This window comes from Salmo salar, chromosome 03, assembly GCF_965601325.2.
Source record: "Salmo salar chromosome 03, fSalSal1, whole genome shotgun sequence".
Taxonomy (NCBI): Eukaryota; Metazoa; Chordata; class Actinopteri; order Salmoniformes; family Salmonidae; genus Salmo; species Salmo salar.
The window spans coordinates 75,350,356-75,372,111 of NC_138293.1; the positions used below are offsets into that span (position 1 = coordinate 75,350,356).

The 21,756-nt window shown below is 43.4% G+C and overlaps 1 protein-coding gene across 2 annotated transcripts in view; it reads left to right on the plus strand.

Moving 5' to 3' along the window:
* The window catches only part of LOC106601601 (speckle-type POZ protein), an 86,965-nt gene that overhangs the window by 5,991 nt on the left and 59,218 nt on the right, over nt 1–21,756 (plus strand). Inside the window, exon 2 of one of the 2 annotated variants that reach the window (XM_045715379.2) lies at nt 17,672–17,829. Coding sequence is in view for 1 of the 2 variants with exons in the window: in XM_045715378.2 (XP_045571334.2) it covers nt 17,807–17,815 (9 nt within the window). In the remaining variant the exon portion in view is untranslated. The remainder of the gene's footprint in view (nt 1–17,671; nt 17,830–21,756) is intronic. The other variant, XM_045715378.2, reaches the window with a different exon arrangement.

The following is a 21,756-nucleotide window of genomic DNA, read 5'->3' on the forward strand; positions in this document are numbered from 1 at the left end:
TATCGCTTTTTTACGAGAAAAATTCCATAAAAATGTATTTTAAAATCGGGTACGTTTTTTTTATCCGGACGTGAAAATACTGCCCCCTATCCATAACAGGTTAAGAGATTCACTGGCATTACAGAATAAAGAGAAAATAATATTGTTTGTGTGTAGGTTTGTCAGTGTGTGTCTGTAGCTAAGTGGATTTGGCCATGTCTCTGTTGTGGGTTTGCATAACCTATGTGCAGGAAACATACATTCTTTCTACACTTGTGTGATTGAGTGTGTGTATTTGGGGGGGCAGGTTGGAAAAACAACACCAGGTTGCAGACTCTCTTCTCTGGCTGAATGGCAGTAGAATGACAGTAGATTGCTCTGTGGCGTCCTCCACGCTGCACTTAGCCGTTCATTGTGTGTGCAGCCAGACATGAGCAGAGAAATTGTAGCTCTTTGTCGCCTTTGTTCCTGGAGGATTTCCAAGGTACAATGGCATGTAATTCCCAGCCTGATGTCCTTGCCTTTGCTCCTGCTTTTAGAGAGACTTATCTGGGTTTGGAATTGGGGGAGAGGGGGCTGCTGGATCTTGGAATAATGTAGGACAACTTTCTGGTACTCTTGAGGTTCAGTAAAGTTATTGTGTTGTCTGTCTCTATTAGCGGACTCTCTCCTCTTTCTCTAGCGTCTGTCCCATTTGTATTTTATTCCTTTTCTCTCTTCCTCCCATCTCTCCAAATAATGTCAGGCTCATGCAATATGTTGTTTCTCCACTTATGTGTTAATGAAGTGGATGAATATTCATGAGGCAGAGCTGACATCGCTGTGGAGATCTTGTCAAGGGAATATAGAGTGGCAGGGCTAGACATTAACTTTTTGCTTGTCATGCCACTAACACCATTTGCACGTCATTGTATGATGCAAGGAGCCATGCATTACTATCTTTTTTTACCATAGAGACTCAGACCAAAATGTATGCTACACTCTTTGCGTAGTCGAGCCTATCTCAAAATACAACACTGCCCCTTTAAGGCTCTCCTGGAGGATGGTTAGCCACCCTTGGTAGCCTATAAAATAGTGCAACTTTACAATTACTACAAAATACTTTTCCCTACAGGGCTCGACATTAAGGGAGTCCCATTGTCCCTGTGATGATGATAAATGTCTGTTTTAAAATGGACTGTTTTAAAATTCATCCAACCACTGCACATAAAAAAAACTAAAATCCCCAATGTGGCTGATGCAACAGATCAGACCATTTAGCTTAAAATGTTGATAGTTTTTTTTCTTTATATTAGAAGCTCAACAATGCGCACATGGCTGTAGGCTATCCGTGGATGTTCCAAAATGCAATTAGCAGGAAAACATCTTTCTCAAAAGCGCACCGCATGCACCAGTGGTTTCATGTAAAAATTAAGGGGAGATCTAAAGATGCATTAACTAGCATGGCTTACTAATATGACTAGGATTATGCTGTTGGACAATAAAATAACGTTGACTTTAAAACCAGTAGAACATGAGAATCATGCTGTTTTCAATGGTGTATTAAGTGTTAATAAAATAATTCCCTCAACATTTCTATGGTTGTATTTTGGCTATGCTAGGCTACTTTGAAAGAAGGTACATGCTTCAAATTACATTAAATGTCCAGGTTTTAAACAATTATGTTTATGGTCAAATAGATTTAAAATGCTAACCTTCCCTGCTCAGATTTAAGGTGGGTGACGTGTGGTGCGCCACAGGCACTGTCCTTCACTCTCCAGTCTTGTGACCATTTGATCTGAAGGAACCGTGCCTCCAGTATGTCGACAGAATCAAGCCTTTACATGCTCATGTTAATTATCCTTCATTATATTTGTCAATCATCACTATATTTTTGTAATTAAGTCTCATTAAAGTTTGGCCACATTTTCTGGCACCTCATGTCAGTATCGGTTTGGACATGAAGCTGTAGCCAATATGCATATCACCTACATTTTGACATGTAGGATTTTTTTTCCTGAACATTAATAAAACTAGGGGTGTGAACATTTTAAATGAAGTTGGGATCCTTAACGTTAAGAAAAATCCTTAACCGAACCCCCACCCTACAAATTAAAGTCACAGTGCAGTTATCACACTTTTTAAATTTGTATTTATTTATTTTTTCTCTTTGTCATAGCCTTACTAGACTATGGCTATAAAGGCCTAGGGAAGGTAGTGTAATTTAAATTAATTCAGAGAGGAAGAGGTGAACTTTAGGCTACTGTGGTGAATTTGCAAGGCATGGAAGACAATTAAGACCTTGTGAGATGCAGATTCCCAAGATGTATATGGTTCTGCCTGCCCCTCCTCTCTCTCCCTCATGCTGGCCTGCCTGCTCTTTCTCTTCGCTAATGACCCAAGTGTGTGTTCAGTCTTTGGTCTGTTGCGAGGATATTCTACATGCTTAGGCTATTCATGGCACTGGTGTTGGCAGTATACAGTATCTTTGGGCCAGTCTTGCACGGGGTAGGCTTCTCTTAGTTGCTTAGTGGGTAGGGGTGTTACTGTCTCATATGAAATTACAGTAGGCTACTGGTGTAGCGTGTATTGATTACCCTTTTCAGATATAATGATATGTGTCCTCTTGTAAGCGCCTTGGTTACGACATGCTTGTTTGTCTGTTAGGGCAGGCTACACTACGGCTTTTTAAACGCTGACAAGAAACTTTCTCTGGAGACATGAATGCCATTTTATTTGTCTGTAAAGTAATGTCGAAGCGGGACTACTTTCCATCACTAGGCGTCCAGAACTTTCAATCCTAGCATGCCTGCTGCCTGTGCTCTGACTAAAAAAAGTACTTTAAAGTATGTTAATTATCACGACTTACGAAGACATTTAGTAGAAAGAAAGCACTTCTATCTACCCTACCATAAAAAACAGCATAAACAACACAGCAGCATCAATCAGCAACGTTTGTTGTCAGGGAAACAATTGAACATTCTATGCTGGAGCAAAATTTTAGTGTCTGAAAAGGTACATACGCTGCTGATGCGGCACTTTTTTTTAATTGTCAAAGTGATCAATTATGGACATGTTACTGTATTGCGTTCTGTGTGTGTAAAGGGTCACGGTAGATATAACTTCATTGCACAAACGGTCATACATCTGTAATAGGACCATTTGCATTATGAATAAATGTTGGTTATTAATTTTTTTTCTTATCATTTTAAATGGAACCCCCCCTCCCCAAACATGGCAATTTAAACGTTAAGAAAAAATGTCCATTTGGCACATCCCTAAATAAAACATTACTCTGTTGGCCTCTGATCCAATTCTGATCAGAGTAATTGTTTGATATTGTGATTTTTGTGTGAGGCATTGTACTTAAACTTAAATCTATATTCTTCTGCCCATTTCAGAAATACAATCTCAATGTATATGATGTATGCTGTGCTTACTTCTCTCACATATTGCCAATCTATCTCACCCCCCTTCTTTCATTATGTCTGCTTTGTATTGCTTTTCAGTGTACAGATACTCTTTTTGCTTGGCAGCCTTTCATTTGGATTCTCGCTCTCTCATTCTTCTTCCCTCTCTTCCTTTCTCTCTCTCCTCCATTGCTCCATACCTCTGTCTCCGTGGCAGGGGATGTCAGACCCCTGCAGCCCACCGCTAAAGTATCTCATTCGATCTGTAAAATCTTTGATCTCACGATATCCATGCACTGAGCCACGACAGCAAATTGTATGGATGTTGCGGCACAAGAAAGAAACGTGTGCATGTGATTGTCATTGTCTATGTGCTCAAAAACCTTTAATTTGGCAGTGTGATGGTGTCAGCATTTGTGGGAGAAACTCTTAATTAGAGGGAAGAGCTTGTCCTCTCTCTGCTTGTGACGTTCGATAGAGCAGTAGTTTTATCAGTTGATATTTAACCCTGTCAGCTCCAGACAGTATGACAGATCTCCAGTCTCATTCTCCCAGACATGCTCCCTATGGTCAGGGAAGGGTGGAGTTTGGTCAATTCATCTACACTCTATTACAGAACCCCTCCATCTTCATAAATCCACTCACCAGCTATCTATAGGCTATACACAACCCACTGGTATAGGCTTTATACAACCCACTGTCACTTCACCTGTCTCATCACTCACTAAAACTGATGCTGGGATCACTAGCAAGAGCATGTGTTGCTCAAATTGATGATATTGAAGGCCATGGAATGGGGTTACAACCTAACTTTGGGGGTAGCACCCTGACTTTGGGGGTAGCAGCCTAACTTAAGCCATTACAGTGTAATTGATCCAACCTTCTTGGGGGCAGCTATGGAGGCAGACAGCCCTTTGAATATGCCCCACTGTCATCTCCTTGGACACCTCAGGGTCCTGATGACAGGGAAGGACACTCATCTTGTCTGTGTGTCTGTCTCTCTGTCCCTCGCTCCTCTGACGGTGTGTGTGGGCTGTGTCCTCGCCCCCCCTCTGTCTGTTCGCTCTCCTCGCCCCTCGACTGATCAAAGCCCCTTTGAGGGTTCTGAGTAGTTCTGAGCTAATAGCCGATAGTGATCTGATGTGTGTGTGTGTGTGTGTGTGTGTGTGTGTCTTCTCAGTGATTAGACACCCAATGACAGGCTGAGCCAGCCCTGCCTACCGTTTTTATCCTTTAAATGGGCAATCTGCAGTTGCGGCATCCATTTGTTAAAATGTATGAATGATAAGTACCCATTTGATTCTTGAAGAATATAGCTTAGAAATGCATCATGAGCTTAGTACTACTGTCGTACCCCATGAGAACCCAAAATATAAGCTTGTTTTACTCCAATGTTTGTAAACAAAACATAGTTCAAACTTACATTTTGTCAGTCCTTGCATTCATAGCTCTGCCTATGAATTTCGTAGTGGTTACATTTTCTCCAGCCCCATCCCTCAACTGCGGATTGCCCCTTTTAATGTTGCACCTTCCCCAGCAGTCGACTCAATTATCAGTGATTAAGTTAGTGTCAGTCTTTAGCGCTGAGCCATACCTCTCCTCCCCGCCGTGTGGCACAGAGGCCCCGAGCAGAGCTACTGATCCCAAGTCAGCGCTGTGGAGGGACGTACATTATGTAGACAGCTCTAAGTATAACCTCTGTCCTCAACTCTGATCCCCAGACAACAAGGTGACAGCGTACTGAAAGTTGGCAACACCCCCAAAGCCTTAACCTCAGTGAGGAGGAAGAGGTGTTGCATTAAGTTATAGGATAACTGTATAAAGCTTTAACCTCAGTGAGGAGGAAGAGGTGTTGCATTAAGTTATAGGACAACTGTATAAAGCCTTAACCTCAGTGAGGAGGAAGAGGTGTTGCATTACATTATAGGATAACTGTATAAAGCCTTAACCTCAGCGAGGAGGAAGAGACATTGCATTAAGTTATAGGACAACTGTATAAAGCCTTAACCTCTATGGGCTAGGTGGGACGCTTGCGTCCCACCTACTCAACAGCCAGTGTAATCCCGTGGCGCGATATTGAAATACCTCAAAAATGCAAAGACTTCATTTTTTCAAACATATGACTATTTTACACCATTTTAAAGACAAGACTCTCCTTTATCTAACCACACTGTCCGATTTCAAAAAGGCTTTACAACGAAAGCAAAACATTAGATTATGTCAGCAGAGTACCCAGCCAGAAATAATCAGACACCCATTTTTCAAGCTAGCATATAATGTCACAAACCCAAACCACAGCTAAATGCAGCACTAACCTTTGATCTTCATCAGATGACAACCCTAGGACATTATGTTATACAATAGATGCATGTTTTGTTCAATCAAGTATATATTTATATCAAAAACCAGCTTTTTTACATTAGCATGTGACTAGCATGTGACTAGCATTCCGACCGAACACTGCCGGTGAATTTACTAAATACTCACGATAAACGTTCACAAAAAACAGAACAATTATTTAAAGAATTATAGATACAGAACTCCTCTATGCACTCGATATGTCCGATTTTAAAATAGCTTTTCGGTGAAAGCACATTTTGCAATATTCTAAGTAGATAGCCCGGCATCACAGGGCTAGCTATTTAGACACCCAGCAAGTTTAGCACTCACCAAAGTCCGATTTACTATAAGAAAAATGTTATTACCTTTGCTGTTCTTCGTCAGAATGCACTCCCAGGACTTCTACTTCAATAACAAATGTTGGTTTGGTCCCAAATAATCCATTGTTATATCCAAATAGCGGCGTTTTGTTCGTGCGTTCAAGACACTATCCGAAAGGGTAAATAAGGGTTACGAGCATGGCGCATTTCGTGACAAAAAAAATCGAAATATTCCATTACCGTACTTCGAAGCATGTCAAACGCTGTTTAAAATCAATTTTTACGCCATTTTTCTCGTAAAAAAGCGGTAATATTCCGACCGGGAAAACGTTTTTTATTACAAAGAGAGTGAAAGTAAAAGCATGCTATCCCCTCATGCACGAGCCTCAGTCTAATGGCCCTCTGATAGAGCACTTGCCAAACGCGCTAATGTGTTTCAGCCTGGGGATGGAATTACATTGTTCAGCTTTTTCATGCCTTCTGAGAGCCCATGGGAGCCGTAGGAAGTGTCACGTCATGCCAGAGATCCCCTGTATTTGTTAGAGATGATCAAGGAGGGCAAGAAATGGTCAGACAGGCCACTTCCTGTAAGGAATCTTCTCAGGTTTTGGCCTGCCAAATGAGTTCTGTTATACTCACAGACACCATTCAAACAGTTTTAGAAACTTTAGGGTGTTTTCTATCCAAAGCCAATAATTATATGCATATTCTAGTTACTGGGCAGGAGTAGTAACCAGATTAAATCGGGTACGTTTTTTATCTGGCCGTGCAAATACTGCCCCCTAGCCCCAACAGGTTAACCTCAGTGAGGAGGAAGAGGCATTGCATTACATTATAGGATAACTGTATAAAGCCTTAACCTCAGTGAGGAGGAAGAGGCATTGCATTACATTATAGGATAACTGTATAAAGCTATCCTGGTGCTTAGGTTCTTATCCAAGCTGAGATGACCCTGCTTTCAGAGGGAGAAACAAGGACAGAGCCTTACATTGTAGAATGATATTAGTGATTCTTATTATTCCAGTTAGATTTTGAACTTGCAGGGGGTTACCGAAGATGGCATTGAGATATATAAGATCTGAGCCCTTGTCGCTCAGTCCTCACCCCCTCCTCTCCACCAGCCTTTCTCTAGAGTAGAGGACTGGCCTTGGTGGTGGCACAGGCGTGTGTTTGTGGGTGGGTGTGTGGATTATTGTGAGGCGTCGCGTAAAAAAACCCTCTTGGCTGCAAGGTCACGTCTCTTCTCTGCCTCATCCCCCTAATCCTGGCCTGTAAAGACATACCTAACACCCCCCACACTAACACCATAATACCTCCCCTTAGCTACACACACACACCCCTAACCCTCTCTGTTCTGCCCTGAAGTCTCCAGAAGGCACACCTCGCATGTCTTTGCCTGTAGCATTTTGACAAGTGAATAAACATCAGCTGCTTCAATGCCCCCCTGTCTCCCAGCCTCTACCTAACGCATAATGCTCCCCTCTCTTCCACCTCTATCTTATCTGCCCCTCACTTGTCCTCTACTCTCCCTCTAACTCTACCGTATCTCACAGGCTGGAAGTGGAAGCCGACCCTTGTAGGCTGGTTATGGATCCCCACAATCACTGGGCTATTACCTCTACCCTGTCATTACATATAGATAAGACCCACTTCTAGTCTTTAGTCTATCTATAGAAAACCTAGCAAAATGCTCTGTCCGTATAGGTTCTGAGTCCTCTCAGGGGACAGACAGACAGGTGTGGGTTGGACAGGTAGGGAGTTCTCAGTTGGATTTAAATGTATAAACCTCTGAATTGGGATGTAAATACCTTTTGCAGATTTGGTGGGTGTAGCTCTCTCCCAGTTTGGCGCTCCAACCACGATCTCCCTCCCTGTGCCTCCCTCCCCGTGTTGTCCAGTGAGCAGCAGCAGTGATCAGTAAGGAGAGATGGTAATCTGCCGTAGCCTTAGCGCTCTCTGGCTCTGCTCTCCTTGAAGAAGATTGATGGCCCTCCTGGAAAGGCTGCTTTTGTGGATGGGCAGAAAAAAAGAGGGGAGGGAGGAAATGGATTTAGAATGGAAAATTTGAAGGAGAGGGATAGAGGGAGGTAGTGGGAGAAGTAGATAAAAAAGAGATGGTGCTTGAGAGGTTAGGAGATGAATGGGGGATGAGTTGGAGTTGATGAAATTATGCGAAGGGGTCCGGGGGACTGTGTTTATCTGAATGTGTGTTTGTGTAAACATGGCCAGAGATTAGGCTTGGACTCATCAGTCCTCACCCATTATCTGACTCCCACACACACAGTACTCGCGCACACACAATTGTATGTTGGTTTAATCCATTTGAATTCAATCCATTTTTGACAGCATCCCTTTTGATTTAAGCGAAACCTTCCATTGATGTTTGCCTATGGAAGAAGGGGCCAGAAAGTGACTTTTTGGACCTGATTGCCTAAACATTCAGGAGATAATGGTGCTTAAAGTTCATCCACTTTGCATACCATACCATGAGACATCCATGTCTTCACCATTGGGGAAAATATAAACTGTTGAGTTTAAATTATATCAAAAGCTCACAAGCAGGGTTGTCAAACTATTTGATAATTTCTTCCCCCAAAAATGTTTTAATAAAAAAAAAAAGTGGACCAATTAGCATAAATGCGTAAGCTCAGATTTTTGTTGTTTTTGATATGGGCGTATATTGTAGCTTCGACCCAACTTTACATCTTCTGCGGTTTTGTGTTTGTGCCCGCTATCTGTTGAGACACAACATGCTCTTGAATACAGGGTGGTGGGTGTCATTTCAAGCATAGAACAATTATTCATAGAATGGACCTATCCCTTCAGACCACTGAAATTTAGCTGGTATACCATTGAAATGTAAATTGAATTAAAATTGTAACTTCTAATTATTACCACAGAGATGGCCGCCAGTCCACCCACCATCAGATGTCAACTTAAATGGTCATGTCTATACTATGTTTCCTATGGAGTATAAACAGTATAATTTAAAAACAACAGATATTCCCATTCAAGGCAACATTCCCTCTCACACCATCTTTGTGGTACCATTTCAAAGTGGAAATGTCTATTTTATTCCCATTTCAGTACATTTAGTTACCATAACATGACACCCACCCTGTATTGAAGAACATGTCTCAGCCGATGGTGAGCACAACACAAGGCTCTAAGCTACCACATATTTGAATCTAAAAAAACAGTAGTTTACGTGTTTTTAGGTAATTAACGTTTAAGGTAAAATAAATTATATTACAACAAATTGAGTAGTTTGATAACCCTGTTTTTAAGTGATATCAATCTCAACCGTTTCTCTTTTGCAGTGATGAAGACATGGCTGTCTGGTACCTTTTCTATCTCTTGAATCTCTTGGCATTCGGGTCCAAAAAGTAATTTGAGCATTTCTACAATGGGCAAATATGTATGTAAAGTTTGCTTCAAATCAAAAGGGGTGCTGTCAAAAAGGTATTCAAATTGATTTACCTTCTTAGTTCAGGTTTTCACGAATAAACAGATTTGTACTACAGTTCCTGTCAAGATGCATATTTGCATACACAAATGAGCTGTGCATAAGAACCATATGTAACCATAATGTGTGTCTAGGTCTGTGAGCACACACTGTTCCATTCTACGTTTTCCATTTTAGTCATTTAGCAGAAGCTCTTATCCAGAGCGACTTACAATTAGTGCATTCATCTTTAGATAGTTAGGTGAGACAACACATCACAATTGTATCAAGTACATTTCCCTCAACACATTTCTTCCAGATGTTTTTGAAAGATGGGCAGGGACTCCGCTGCCCTGACTTTAGGGGGAAGCTTGTTCCATCAAGTTGCAGGAGTTTGATGGCAGAAGCGGGTAGCCCAGCCAAAAGAGTTGCACTAGATGTGCCTGGATTAGGACCTGCACCGCTTCCTGTGTGAGGAAAGGTTGTACTCTGAAGAGAGTGAACTTGCAGGAGCGAGTCACTGCTTTGATGTTTGCAGAGAATGACACTGTTGTCCAGGGTCACGTCAAGGTTCTTTGCACTCTGGGAGGGGGGCACCTTGGAGTTGTCAACTGTGATGGAGAGGTCTTGGAGCGGGCAGGCCTTCCCTGGGAGGAAGAGGAGCTGTGTTTTGTTGAGCTTGAGGTGGTGGGCCGACATCCAAGCTGAGATATATGCCAGGCATGCAGAGATGCGTGTGTCCACCTGGCTGTCAGATGGGGGGAAGGAGAAAAAGTAGTGTCATCTGCATAGCAGTGATAGGAAAGACCATGAAAGGATATGACAGAGCAGAATGGCTTAGTGTAAAGAGGAGAGGGCCTAGAACCAAGCACTGGGGGACACCAGTAGTGAGAGCACGTGGTGCAGACCCAGAGTCAGCTTTGGCAAAGTGGAGAGCAGTCTCGGATGAGTGACACAACTTGAAGCCTAACTGGTTAGGATCAACAAGATTGTTCTGAGAGTGATAACGAGAGAGTTACAGCACGCTCAAGTGTTTTGAAAAGAAAAGAAGGGATACCGGTCTGTAGTTGTTGACGTCCGAGTGATGAAGTGTTGGTTTCTTAAGGAGAGGCAAACTTGAAGTCAGAGGGGACACAGCCAGTGGTCAGGGATGAGTTGAGGTAAGTGAGGAATGGGGATGGTCTGGAGGAGGGGATGGGGTCAAGTGGACAGGTTGTTTGGTAGCCAGCCTTCATTAGTCGCAGGATTTCTTCGAGAGAGAGAGGGGAGAAAGAGGTCAAGTAGTTCTGCGGGAGTTATGTGTCCCCCGAAACATGACCTGCCGCGCTGCTTTGCTTTGCTGCTTCTTTACTTCTTATGGGTACCTGGGACGGTAGCGTCCCACCTGGCCAACATCCAGTGAAATTGCAGAGCGCGAAATTCAAAAATTCAACATTCTTGAAAATGTGTTACACATCAAAATAAAGCTTAACTTCTTGTTAATTGTCTCAGATTTCCAAAAGTCTTTACGGCGAAAGCATACTATGCGATTATCTGAGGACAGCGCCCAGCACACAACACATTACATAGTTTCCAGCCAAGTAGACTAGTCCCAAAAGTCAGAAATGGCAATAAAATTAATCACTTTACCTTTGGTCTTCGTATGGTTGCACTCACAAGACTCCCAGTTACACAAATGTTCGTTTTGTTCGATAAAGTCCGTCTTTATATCCAAAAACCTCAGTTTTTGTTGGCGCGTTTTGTTCAGTAATCCAATGGCTCAAAGCCAGTCACAACAGGCAGACGAAAAATCCAAGAAGTATCAGTAAAGTTCGTAGAAACATGTCAAACGATGTTTATAATCAATCCTCAGGTTGTTTTTAGTAATAATAATCAATAATACTTCAACCGGACAATAGCTTCGTCAATATAAAAGAAAAATAAGAAAGGCGCACTCTCGGTCGTGCGCATAAAACGGGTCTGGGGACTTTCCACTATCCACTTATTCAGTTGTCTTACTCCCTAATTTTTCAGAATACAAGCCTGAAACAATTTCTAAAGACTGTTGACATCTAGTGGAAGCCATAGGAAGTGCAATTTGAGTCCTAAGTCAATGGATACTGTAATGGCATTCAATAAAAAACTACAAACATAAAAAAATCCCACTTCCTGGATGGATTTTTCTCAGGTTTTCGCCTGCCATATCAGTTCTGTTATATTCACAGACATTATTTTAACAGTTTTAGAAACAATGTTTTCTATCCTAATCTACCAATGATATGCATATCCTAGCTTCTGGGCCTGAGTAACAGGCAGTGTTGCTTTTCATCCGGAGGTTAACAAACTGCTCACTTAACCTGTTTGGGATAGGGGGCAGTATTTTCACGGCCGGATAAAAAACGTACCCGATTTAATCTGGTTACTACTCCTGGCCAGAAACTAGAATATGCATATAATTAGTAGATTTGGATAGAAAACACTCTAAAGTTTCTAAAACTGTTTGAATGGTGTCTGTAAGTATAACAGAACTCATATGGCAGGCCAAAACCTGAGAAGATTCCATACAGGAAGTGCCCTGTCTGACAATTTGTTGTCCTTCTGTGGCATCTCTATCAAAAATACAGCATCTCTGCTGTAACGTGACATTTTCTGAGGCTTCCATTGGCTCTCAGAAGGCGCCAGAAAGTGAAATGACGTCTCTGCAGTCTCTGGGTGAAAAACAGCAGGAGTTTTTGTGAGTGGTCAGGCAGGGAACAATAACACTGGAGATGCGCGTCCACGAGACGACTCCATGTTTTTCTTTCAGTCTTTGAATGAATACAACGTCGCCCGGTTGGAATATTATTGCTATTTTACGAGAAAAATAGCATAAAAATTGATTTTAAACAGCGTTTGACATGCTTCGAAGTACGGTAATGGAATATTTAGATTTTCTTTGTCACGAAATGCGCTCGCGCGTCACCCTTCGGATAGTGACTTGAACGTACCAACAAAACGGAGGTATTTGAATATACCTATGGATTATTTGGAACCAAAACATTTGTTGTAGAAGTCCTGGGAGTGCATTGTGACGAAGAACAGCAAAGGTAATCCAATTTTTCTTATAGTAAATCTGAGTTTGGTGAGGGCCAAACTTGGTGGGTGTCAAATTAGCTAGCCATGATGGCCGGGCTATGTACTCAGAATATTGCAAAATGTGCTTTCGCCGAAAAGCTATTTTAAAATCTGACACCGCGATTGCATAAAGGAGTTCTGTATCTATAATTCTTTAAATAATTATGTATTTTGTGAACGTTAATCGTGAGTAATTTAGTAAATTCACCGGAAGTGGGTATGCTAGTTCTGAACATCACATGCTAATGTAAAAAGCTGTTTTTTGATATAAATATGAACTTGATTGAACAAAACATGCATGTATTGTATAACATAATGTCCTAGGAGTGTCATCTGATGAAGATCATCAAAGGTTAGTGCTGTGGTTTTGGGTTTTTGTGACATATATGCTTGCTTTGAAAATGGCTGTGATTATTTTTGGCAGGGTACTCTCCTGACATAATCTAATGTTTTTATTTCGCAAGTAAAGCCTTTTTGAAATCGGACAATGTGGTTAGATTAACGAGAGTCTTGTCTTTAAAATGGTGTAAAATAGTCATATGTTTGAGAAATTGAAGTTATAGCATTTTTGAGGTATTTGTATTTCGCGCCACGCTCTACCATTGGATATTGCTGAGGCGTTCCGCTAGCAGAACGGCTGTCCCTAACAGGTTAACCCGGAAGCCAGCTGCACCAATGTGCACCAATATGTCGGAGGAAACACCATCCAACTGAGGTCAGCTTGCAGGCGCCCGGTCGGCCACAAGGAGTCGCTAGAGCATGTTGAGCCAAGGAAATCCCCCTGCAAAACCCTCCCCTAACCTGGGCGACGATGGGCCAATTATGCGCCACCCCATGGGGGTCACGGCCGGCTGTGACAACCTGGGATCGAACTGGAGGCTGTAGTGGCGCCTTAGACCACTGCGCCACTCGGGAGGTCGTATTGTTTTGACAGTATCGCAATGTTCTTTTTGAGCTAGTTGGCTGTACCTGCACCAAAACTCCAGTATTTTTCCTTCATATATTGTTCTCCAACTTCTTTTTAAATAGATTGATTTAAATACATTTTCTCATGGCTCTCTGTTGTGCCTCTGCAGCAGACATATGGTGAGCAATATGCTTGGAACATCGAGTTGCAATACATACAGAATCGTGAGAATCGCAACAGGTATCGTATCAGCACCTAAGTATCGTGATCGTATCCTGAGATCCCTGGTAATGCCCAGCCCTATTATTAAGTAGCCACTGGATTGGCTGACGGTGTACACCCCCTGGACAGGATGCTAGTCTCTCGTAGGTGACCTTTGAATTACCCTAGGCATATTACTCCTTTATGGTTGTGTGTGTGTTTGTGAAAAACCCAGATCCTCCACTGTGTGTGCAGCAGCAACACAGGGTTGACTGGCCCAGTTGTGCTCATAATTATGACAGTTATTCACTCTTAGTGGCTCTTTTTAAACATAGTCAAGCGCTTGATGTGCCCCCCTGGCCAGCTGCCGCTCTCTAATTATTCCTCTTTGTCAAGTCTTAAGGGGTTTCAGCAGCGGTGAACCTGTGAGGAACAGTCCTTTTTTTCTCTTTTTCCCTGTATCATGGCTGACGTCTTTTAATGTCTCTCCCCGTCCCTTTCCGACCTCTGCTTAATTTGTCTTCCATCCTTTCTCGTTTTGTTTTTTTATCCTCGTCTTGTCTGCTGCTCCCCTTCTCTCTCTTTTTCATCAGCATGTAGTACATCGACCCATCTTTCATCCTGCCTCTCATCTCCCATTCTTCCTCTCGCTTAGCTTTTTCTGCTTTCCATTTGTTTTCTTCTTACACTTTTGTTTCCCCCGCTACTCTCCTGTCTCTCTCAGCTCCATCCTCCTCTCCTCCCCTCCCTCCCTCTCCCTCATTCCCCTCCTCACCATCCAATCCCTGCTCTCTCAAGCTGAGGAGATGTAGGTTTGCTCTGCCATGGAGTTTTGACAGGATGGATGGCAGCGGGTGTCTGTGTTGTCATCTCATCTCCCCTCTCCAACCTGACTAAACGATCAGGCTCACTGGTGGACAGACAGACAGGCCGGGGCAGGGAGTGCAGAGGCAAGGAGGGTGGCAGGGCGAGGCCCCAGAGTTTACCCAACCTGATTACAGGATCACACACTGCAGGTCAACCCTCATTTCCTGGATTTCCAACTCATTACCACACCGCTGACCAACGCCTATCAGTCAGGGAGGGAGGGAGGGGAAGAGAAGGAGGAAGGCGGGAGACGGATGCATAGAGAATGAGTACAGGTCAGAGAAAGGAGAAGAGGGGGTGAAGGAGGGATGGCCTGAAGAGATTGAGATGAGAGAAAGCACAGTGTAAATGATCATAGGTCATAGACAGGGCGAGGAGGATAGCTGTTGCAGTGAGCCAAGGGGATTTTAGTCTCCGATTCAGACAGTAGAGGTAGTAGATCTAAGTAGCTGTTATGTAGGTCTGAAGGCTGGTTTAGCCAGATGACTTTCACTGTACAGACCAACCAGGAAGGCTCTGCCCACCACAGGACCACGGAGACGCACCCTCTTCACCTCACACAGTTGACTCATTATTTTGTACACAGTCTGACACAATCACAGCATATTGTCAGACCTAAGTTTCTCTTAATCGCCATTTTGCCTGTTAAACGGTGTTTGAACCAGGCGGCATTAGTGATTTTGGAGCCCAAAAATATCAACCGGACTCATGCTTCTGTTGTCAGGTTTTGAATACACATCTGCTTTTCCAGTCAATAAGAACACTCACATATTCATTGCAGGTGAGCTATTGATCAAGCCTCTGTCCCCCTGAGACACACACCTCTGACAATTATACTGCCTCTCACATTCCGTGCTTGTATTTTGCCTCTATATTTTGCATCTGATTGACATTTGTGACTGGCTTGTGTAAACCTGAGGGTGTTAAGATGATTCCATTCATTCCTTCAGTCCACCTCTCTTCTCTCTGAGTTTCTGACCCAGGGGCTATGGCAGGGTCTGGATTAAAGAGAGGGGGAAGAGTGTTCTTTATTCAGAACATGTCACAGAGAGACATTGTTAGGCAGAATGGTATTGCACTTGGCTTCGTGTTGTGATTCAGTTGGATTGGCTTTCTTCATGGTCTCAAGTTGGGCCTATTTGTTTTAGATGACTGCTCTGAAACATTACTTTGTCTTACAAACCAGAAGAGCTTGACGTGTCATATCTCTCAGCAATTGTCTTTGTACATGTCTGTAAGTTATCTAATGAAGCCTAATATGAGTACATATCTTAAAGGGACCATACAACCTGATGAAGCTCATCTCCTGTTCAGTTATGTGGGAGTCTCTGCAGGAACTAGAAGTGCTAGTGTTTATTACTAGACATTAGGGATGCACCGATATGACATGGTTGGCCGATACTGATATCCGATATCTTCATTGTCAAAAAAAACCCTATACTGATAACTAGGGTTGCACATTTTGGGGAATATTCAGAGGTGGCAACTTTCCATGGGAATTAATATTAATACCATTTTAAATGTAGATATTTTTTCATTGGATATATTTACCATATCATATGGAGACAGAAACATAAACCTTTTACCTTATCATAAGTAGACATAATTGCAAATGATTAACTCCTTCCAGTAGAAAAAAAAAACAAAAAACAATTTAGGTACAAATTGTACTTTAGTTAAATGAGTTGAGTCTTCACATGGGATGATTTCACTGACCAACAAAAGGGAATATTGAATGATCCCCAATGATCCATCACATCTCCCAAAAACATTTTCAACATACATATGTCAAATTATAGTCTAGAAACTTAAGCTTTGGTTGTCTTCCCCTCAGGCTTCCATGTCTTCTCCCTGGACCTCCTCAATGTCCACCTCTTGAACATCAGACTCTGAGTCACTTTCCAACCTTGTTGCGGATGGCTAGTTGTCAGGCTCAAAAAGCCTCAAATTTGCCCGGATGGCCACTGTGTAACTGCGGTAGGGCAACATCTGAAAAACAGTGCGTACCGGGGCTTGACCAGTCGGCGAAAGCCATCATCCACAACAGAGAAGGGTTGATTGTCAAGGGCAATGAGTTCCATGATCTTGGCGTTAATAGATTTCATCTTTGAGTTGTCTAGCTGAAATTGTCTTACTCATTCAAATTACTGCTGGACTTGAACTTGTTTAGTTGTTGGAAGTGTGCGCTGTATTTTTCTGCTTTTGTTCTGTGTAGCGCTGTATTTTTCTGCTTTTGTTCTGTGTAGCACTGTATTTTTCTGCTTTTGTTCTGTGTAGCACTGTATTTTTCTGCTTTTGTTCTGTGTAGCACTGTATTTTTCTGCTTTTGTTCTGTGTAGCACTGTATTTTTCTGCTTTTGTTCTGTGTAGCACTGTATTTTTCTGCTTTTCTGTGTAGCGCTGTATTTTTCTGCTTTTGTTCTGTGTAGCGCTGTATTTTTCTGCTTTTGTTTTGTGTAGCGCTGTATTTTTCTGCTTTTGTTCTGTGTAGCGCTGTATTTTTCTGCTTTTGTTCTGTGTAGCGCTGTATTTTTCTGCTTTTGTTCTGTGTAGCGCTGTATTTTTCTGCTTTTGTTCTGTGTAGCGCTGTATTTTTCTGCTTTTGTTCTGTGTAGCGCTGTATTTTTCTGCTTTTGTTTTGTGTAGCGCTGTATTTTTCTGCTTTTGTTCTGTGTAGCGCTGTATTTTTCATGGTGTCATTACGTCATCTACCTACGTTATCTAGGTATGTTCGTCAGCTTTAACATCGGTTTTACATATTGGCGTAAGACATCGGGCCGATGTTGGCATTTTTTAAATAATATTGACATTTTCCGATATGCTCACAGATTTATCGTGCATCCCTACTAGACTCACTGAGATCATCTTCTGAGTGAACTACTGGGGCCCTACTTTCTACTGTCTTGCTGGACTTTCCTTGCTAAACTTACACTACACATTCACAAAAGTATTATTGTGTGCGTACATGTTAAGTAGCGGTAGCTGAGTCCGTTCAGATACACTTAGTCAGTGGTTTGTTTGTATGTATGTGTCTTGCGTAGAGGTGTTTTGTAATGGTTGTTTTTCACAATGAACTCACACACTCCTCTCGTCTCAATTAATCTCTTGTTTGTGTTCTCCTTCTCTACAGCCAGACAGGAGGCCCAGGCAAACAGAGGGACACAGCCAGAGACGCAGACAGACAGACGTACAGATAGAGGAGTGCTCCCAGACTGACAGACAGAGGGCCCAGCTGGCCCAGCCATGGCATCAGCCAGCAGCACAGATGTTTGAGGTACTTTGATCTGGGTGAGTACCAACTGGGTTGGATATAGGAGGGGGGGGCGCCTACCAACACAGGCAAGATGGGGGATTTTGGCTGGGGCAGTGGCTGGTTTGAAGAGACTGAGGGAAATGTTGTGAGAGAAAAATAACTAGGAGTGGGAGAATTTTGTTGATAGAGAGGAAGGTTACTTTTAGATGGGAGAAGGTGTGAGATTTAGTGTTTGAATAAATGAATGACGCAAAGAAGTGAAAGGAGAGGAAAGAGGACAAGGATAGACAAACAAGGAGAGGAAAGAGGGTGGATGCAAAGACAGCAGAATTAGATGTAGGTGGCAGCATTGAATCATTCAATATATGATTCAGATGTGTCTGTCTTCAAAGAGCTAAAGTAACACTTCATTTCTAATAAAGGACTTACAGGTGTGAAAAGGGGAATAATTATCAGTGTTGGTGTGAGAGATGAGGGAGGGGAGGATATTGTAACTGTAAATGACCGGTTACAGAACTGTAAACTGGAGAGAACAGAGGATTTTTAAGAAATAAAGTGTTTGTAGACGTTCTAGTAAACTTAACAAATCCTTAAATATTATCTGAAACAACCCTCTAGATGGAACCAAAGGTGAACAGAATCCGTTATGTAGAAATTGACCATCGCCCACACAGTGTTTCTCAGATTAAATGACAAGTATGCATGTTAAAATAGTTCTGTGTGCTTATTGTGTGTATGAGTGATGTGCGGGGCTGACCCTGCAGTGAGAGCGCTTAGCAGTGATCAGAGACCAGTGTCTCTTTATGGAGACAGAGTAATTAGTTCAGGGCATTAGAGGACCTGTCACTGCGTTTCTCTCATCCCCTTCCACCTCACCTCATCCTCGGTCAGTGGCTCCTTCCCCTGTCCCCCTCCCTCACGGCTGCTCCAGGTAATTGACGCCACTTAAGATCATTGAGTGTGTGTTTCTAAAATGTGTATTTTATTTGTATTTTTTATATTCAGTGGCTTTGCTATGCTCTGCTCTATGCTTGCTGGCTTCACCATGCCTGACTGGCCCAGCGTCGCTCACCTGACCTGTCGCTCACCCTTGGCTGGCCTGCCAGCTGGCTGCCAGGCCCAACGAGCTCCCAACGCTCTGCCTCTCCCGTTCAGCACAGCAGGGGTGCCCCTGGAGGACCTGGCCTGGCAGTGGACCGGTCCACTCACAATTAGTTAAAAGACTGCATTACAGACACTTTAATGAGAACAACTATTGTGATCTATGTGAGAGAAACAACTCATGCAAGACTGAAAATCTATGGTGGATGAAACCTCAAATCGCTTCATATAGACTTTATCCAAGCTGTTATTGATTGGTTTACTTTATTTAAGCAGTAAGGCCAGAGGGTTAGTGGTATATGGCCAATATACCATGGCTAAGAGCTGTGTCCAGGCACTCCACGTTGCGTCGTGCCGAGCACAGCCCTTAGCCGTGGTATATTGGCCATATACCACACCGCATCGGGCCATATTACTTAATTATACCATGGCATTGTTAAATACTTGTTTCTGATTGGCTTGAAGGGCATTCTAGAGTATGTTATTTCTCTAAAATGCATGGTATATTTGCACGGTAGAATTCAATATAGTTAATTCTTACATGTTCTATGTTTGAGCTGCTTTTGAAAGCAAAGGTCAAATTGAAAACATTATTGGCATTGTTCAATTGGATTTTTCATAATAGCATGCTAGGACTGATGGTTTGGTTCGCTAAACTAGCAAGTATCTTTGTTTGGTTACCAAGGCAACCACTGTAGCTATCTAGTACATTTTCTAGCTACTTCAGTGGATGTTGAATGCATTTCTTGCGTGGTGTTAAATTCTAGACATGGTATTAAAGGGATAATCAACTAGGGGCTCTCTGTGTTCTCTGGAAAATAATGCACCTAGCGCGTCGTGGAACACGATTTCCACGTCTTTATTTATTTAACCCTATTTCTCTCCCCAATTTCGTGATAGTTAGTCTTGTCTCATCGCTGCAACTCCCGTACAGACTCGGGAGAGGCGACGGTCTAGAGCCGTGAGTCCCCCGAAACACGACCCAACCCAACCTAGCTTCCCGGTCCTGACCGGCTGCGACTGAGCCTGGGCTCGAACCGAGTCTCTGGTGGCACAGCTAGCGCTGCGCTACAGTGCCTTAGACCACTGCGCCACCCGGGAGGCCGCTGCACTGCTTCTTGACACAATGCCCTCTTAATCCGGAAGCCAGCCGCACCCATGTGTCGGAGGAAACATCCGGCCCGCCACAGGAGACGCTAGTGAGCGATGGGACAAGGACATCCCTGCCGGCCAAACCCTCCCTTAACCTGGACGACACTGGGACAATTGTGCGCCGCCCCATGGGTCTCCCGGTAGGCTGCGACTGAGCCTGGACTCGAACCCGGAGTCTCTGGTGGCACAGCTAGCGCTGCGATGCAGCACCCACGCTCCACTCAGGAGGCCACGTCTTTCATGATTATCCATAGAACGCTTAGTCCCTCATTAATTATCCCTTACATGATTTGATCTTTGAGACCACGTAACAATGGACCTGTCAGTGCTGGGAAAGGGATCCTTAGGACCTGTCTGATATACACATCTAACTCAGTCATTACTCCAACCATATTGCATTTACTCACTAACACATGCTAACAGATGAATGTGGCAGCTCAACGGACATATGTGACAGTCCAGGTTTCCATCTTAAAGGTCTTTTCACAGTAATTCTTTTGGGACGTATTACTGCCCAGCGGCCAACTTTGATCAACTATGCTCTACATTCACTGACTGGCATTGCCTGTCGCTTGGCAACCTGGAAAGGTGTTTGATTCCTCTCCCTTTCTTTCGCCTCCTCAATCGCTCTCTTCTCTTTCACCTGGTTTCTGTCTCGCATTCGGCCTCCTGGTTCTAATTCCAGTTGCTGCGGCAACCCTGTAGCTTTTCTGCCGATGGCTCCCCCAGTCTCAAACAGGCTGCTTGTGTGGAGTTGCTTAATGATTAGGTTTTATTTCTATCTCTCCTCCTGAAGGGCCACATTCCAACTGTGATCAGCTCCTCAACACCCTGTCTATCCCTCTTTCCTTCTTTCCTTTCCTCACTTCAGCCACAGCTTCCCTTATGCATCTACAAGTACTTGCTCTGTGATGTGCCGTTGTTTACGTCTACCGGTTTGTGAATTGTCTCCGTTTGAGTGGGGACTTTCTCACTCCATCACTCTCTCTGCGTCATTGTCTGGTGTTGTCACCATGAGTCTGCTGGAACTGAATCCGTCTCGGTGGTGAGTTTGACTGGCCGGGTGGAGAATGGAATGTGCCAGACTAATGACTCCATTAGTGTGTGTTAATCTGTGAGGGGTGTGGCTGGGGGAAAGTTAACTCCAGCACAGACTGACAGGATGGACTGGAAGACTAAAGGGTCTGGCTGCTGAGAGTGTTGGCTGGAGTATTATGTTGAGGATAAGCGGCAGTGAGGAGAATGGGTAATGTTAAACTAAACTGGTGTGCTCTGAGAAGCAGTGAGGACTTTTAAAATGTCCCCCGGCACTGTGTGTGTGTGTGCGCATCCGTGCACGCCCAACACCAGAGCAGCCTTATCTGCCTGGCATTTCCAACCTCAGCGCTGGCTGCAGCAGTATTCTCTATCTGATGACTCACCAAAAGGCTTCTCTGAGAGAACATATTGAGAGGCAGCGAGCGCAGGTACACTTAACCTTAACATGAATTAGGAAAGGTCAGATGGGGAGGGTGAGGTACGAGGTGGGGACAGCCACTTACAGCACCGTTATTGTTTGGATCTTATCTTAATAGACTCTGGCTGGGTGGATGTGATGCCTGGTGTCTGCCAGGCAGCTTTGCACAGCGCTCTGTGGCCAGGTAATACACTGATCCTGGATCAGATCAGACTGGATGTTAAGTTGACAACATGCCTCACTGAGATGGCCA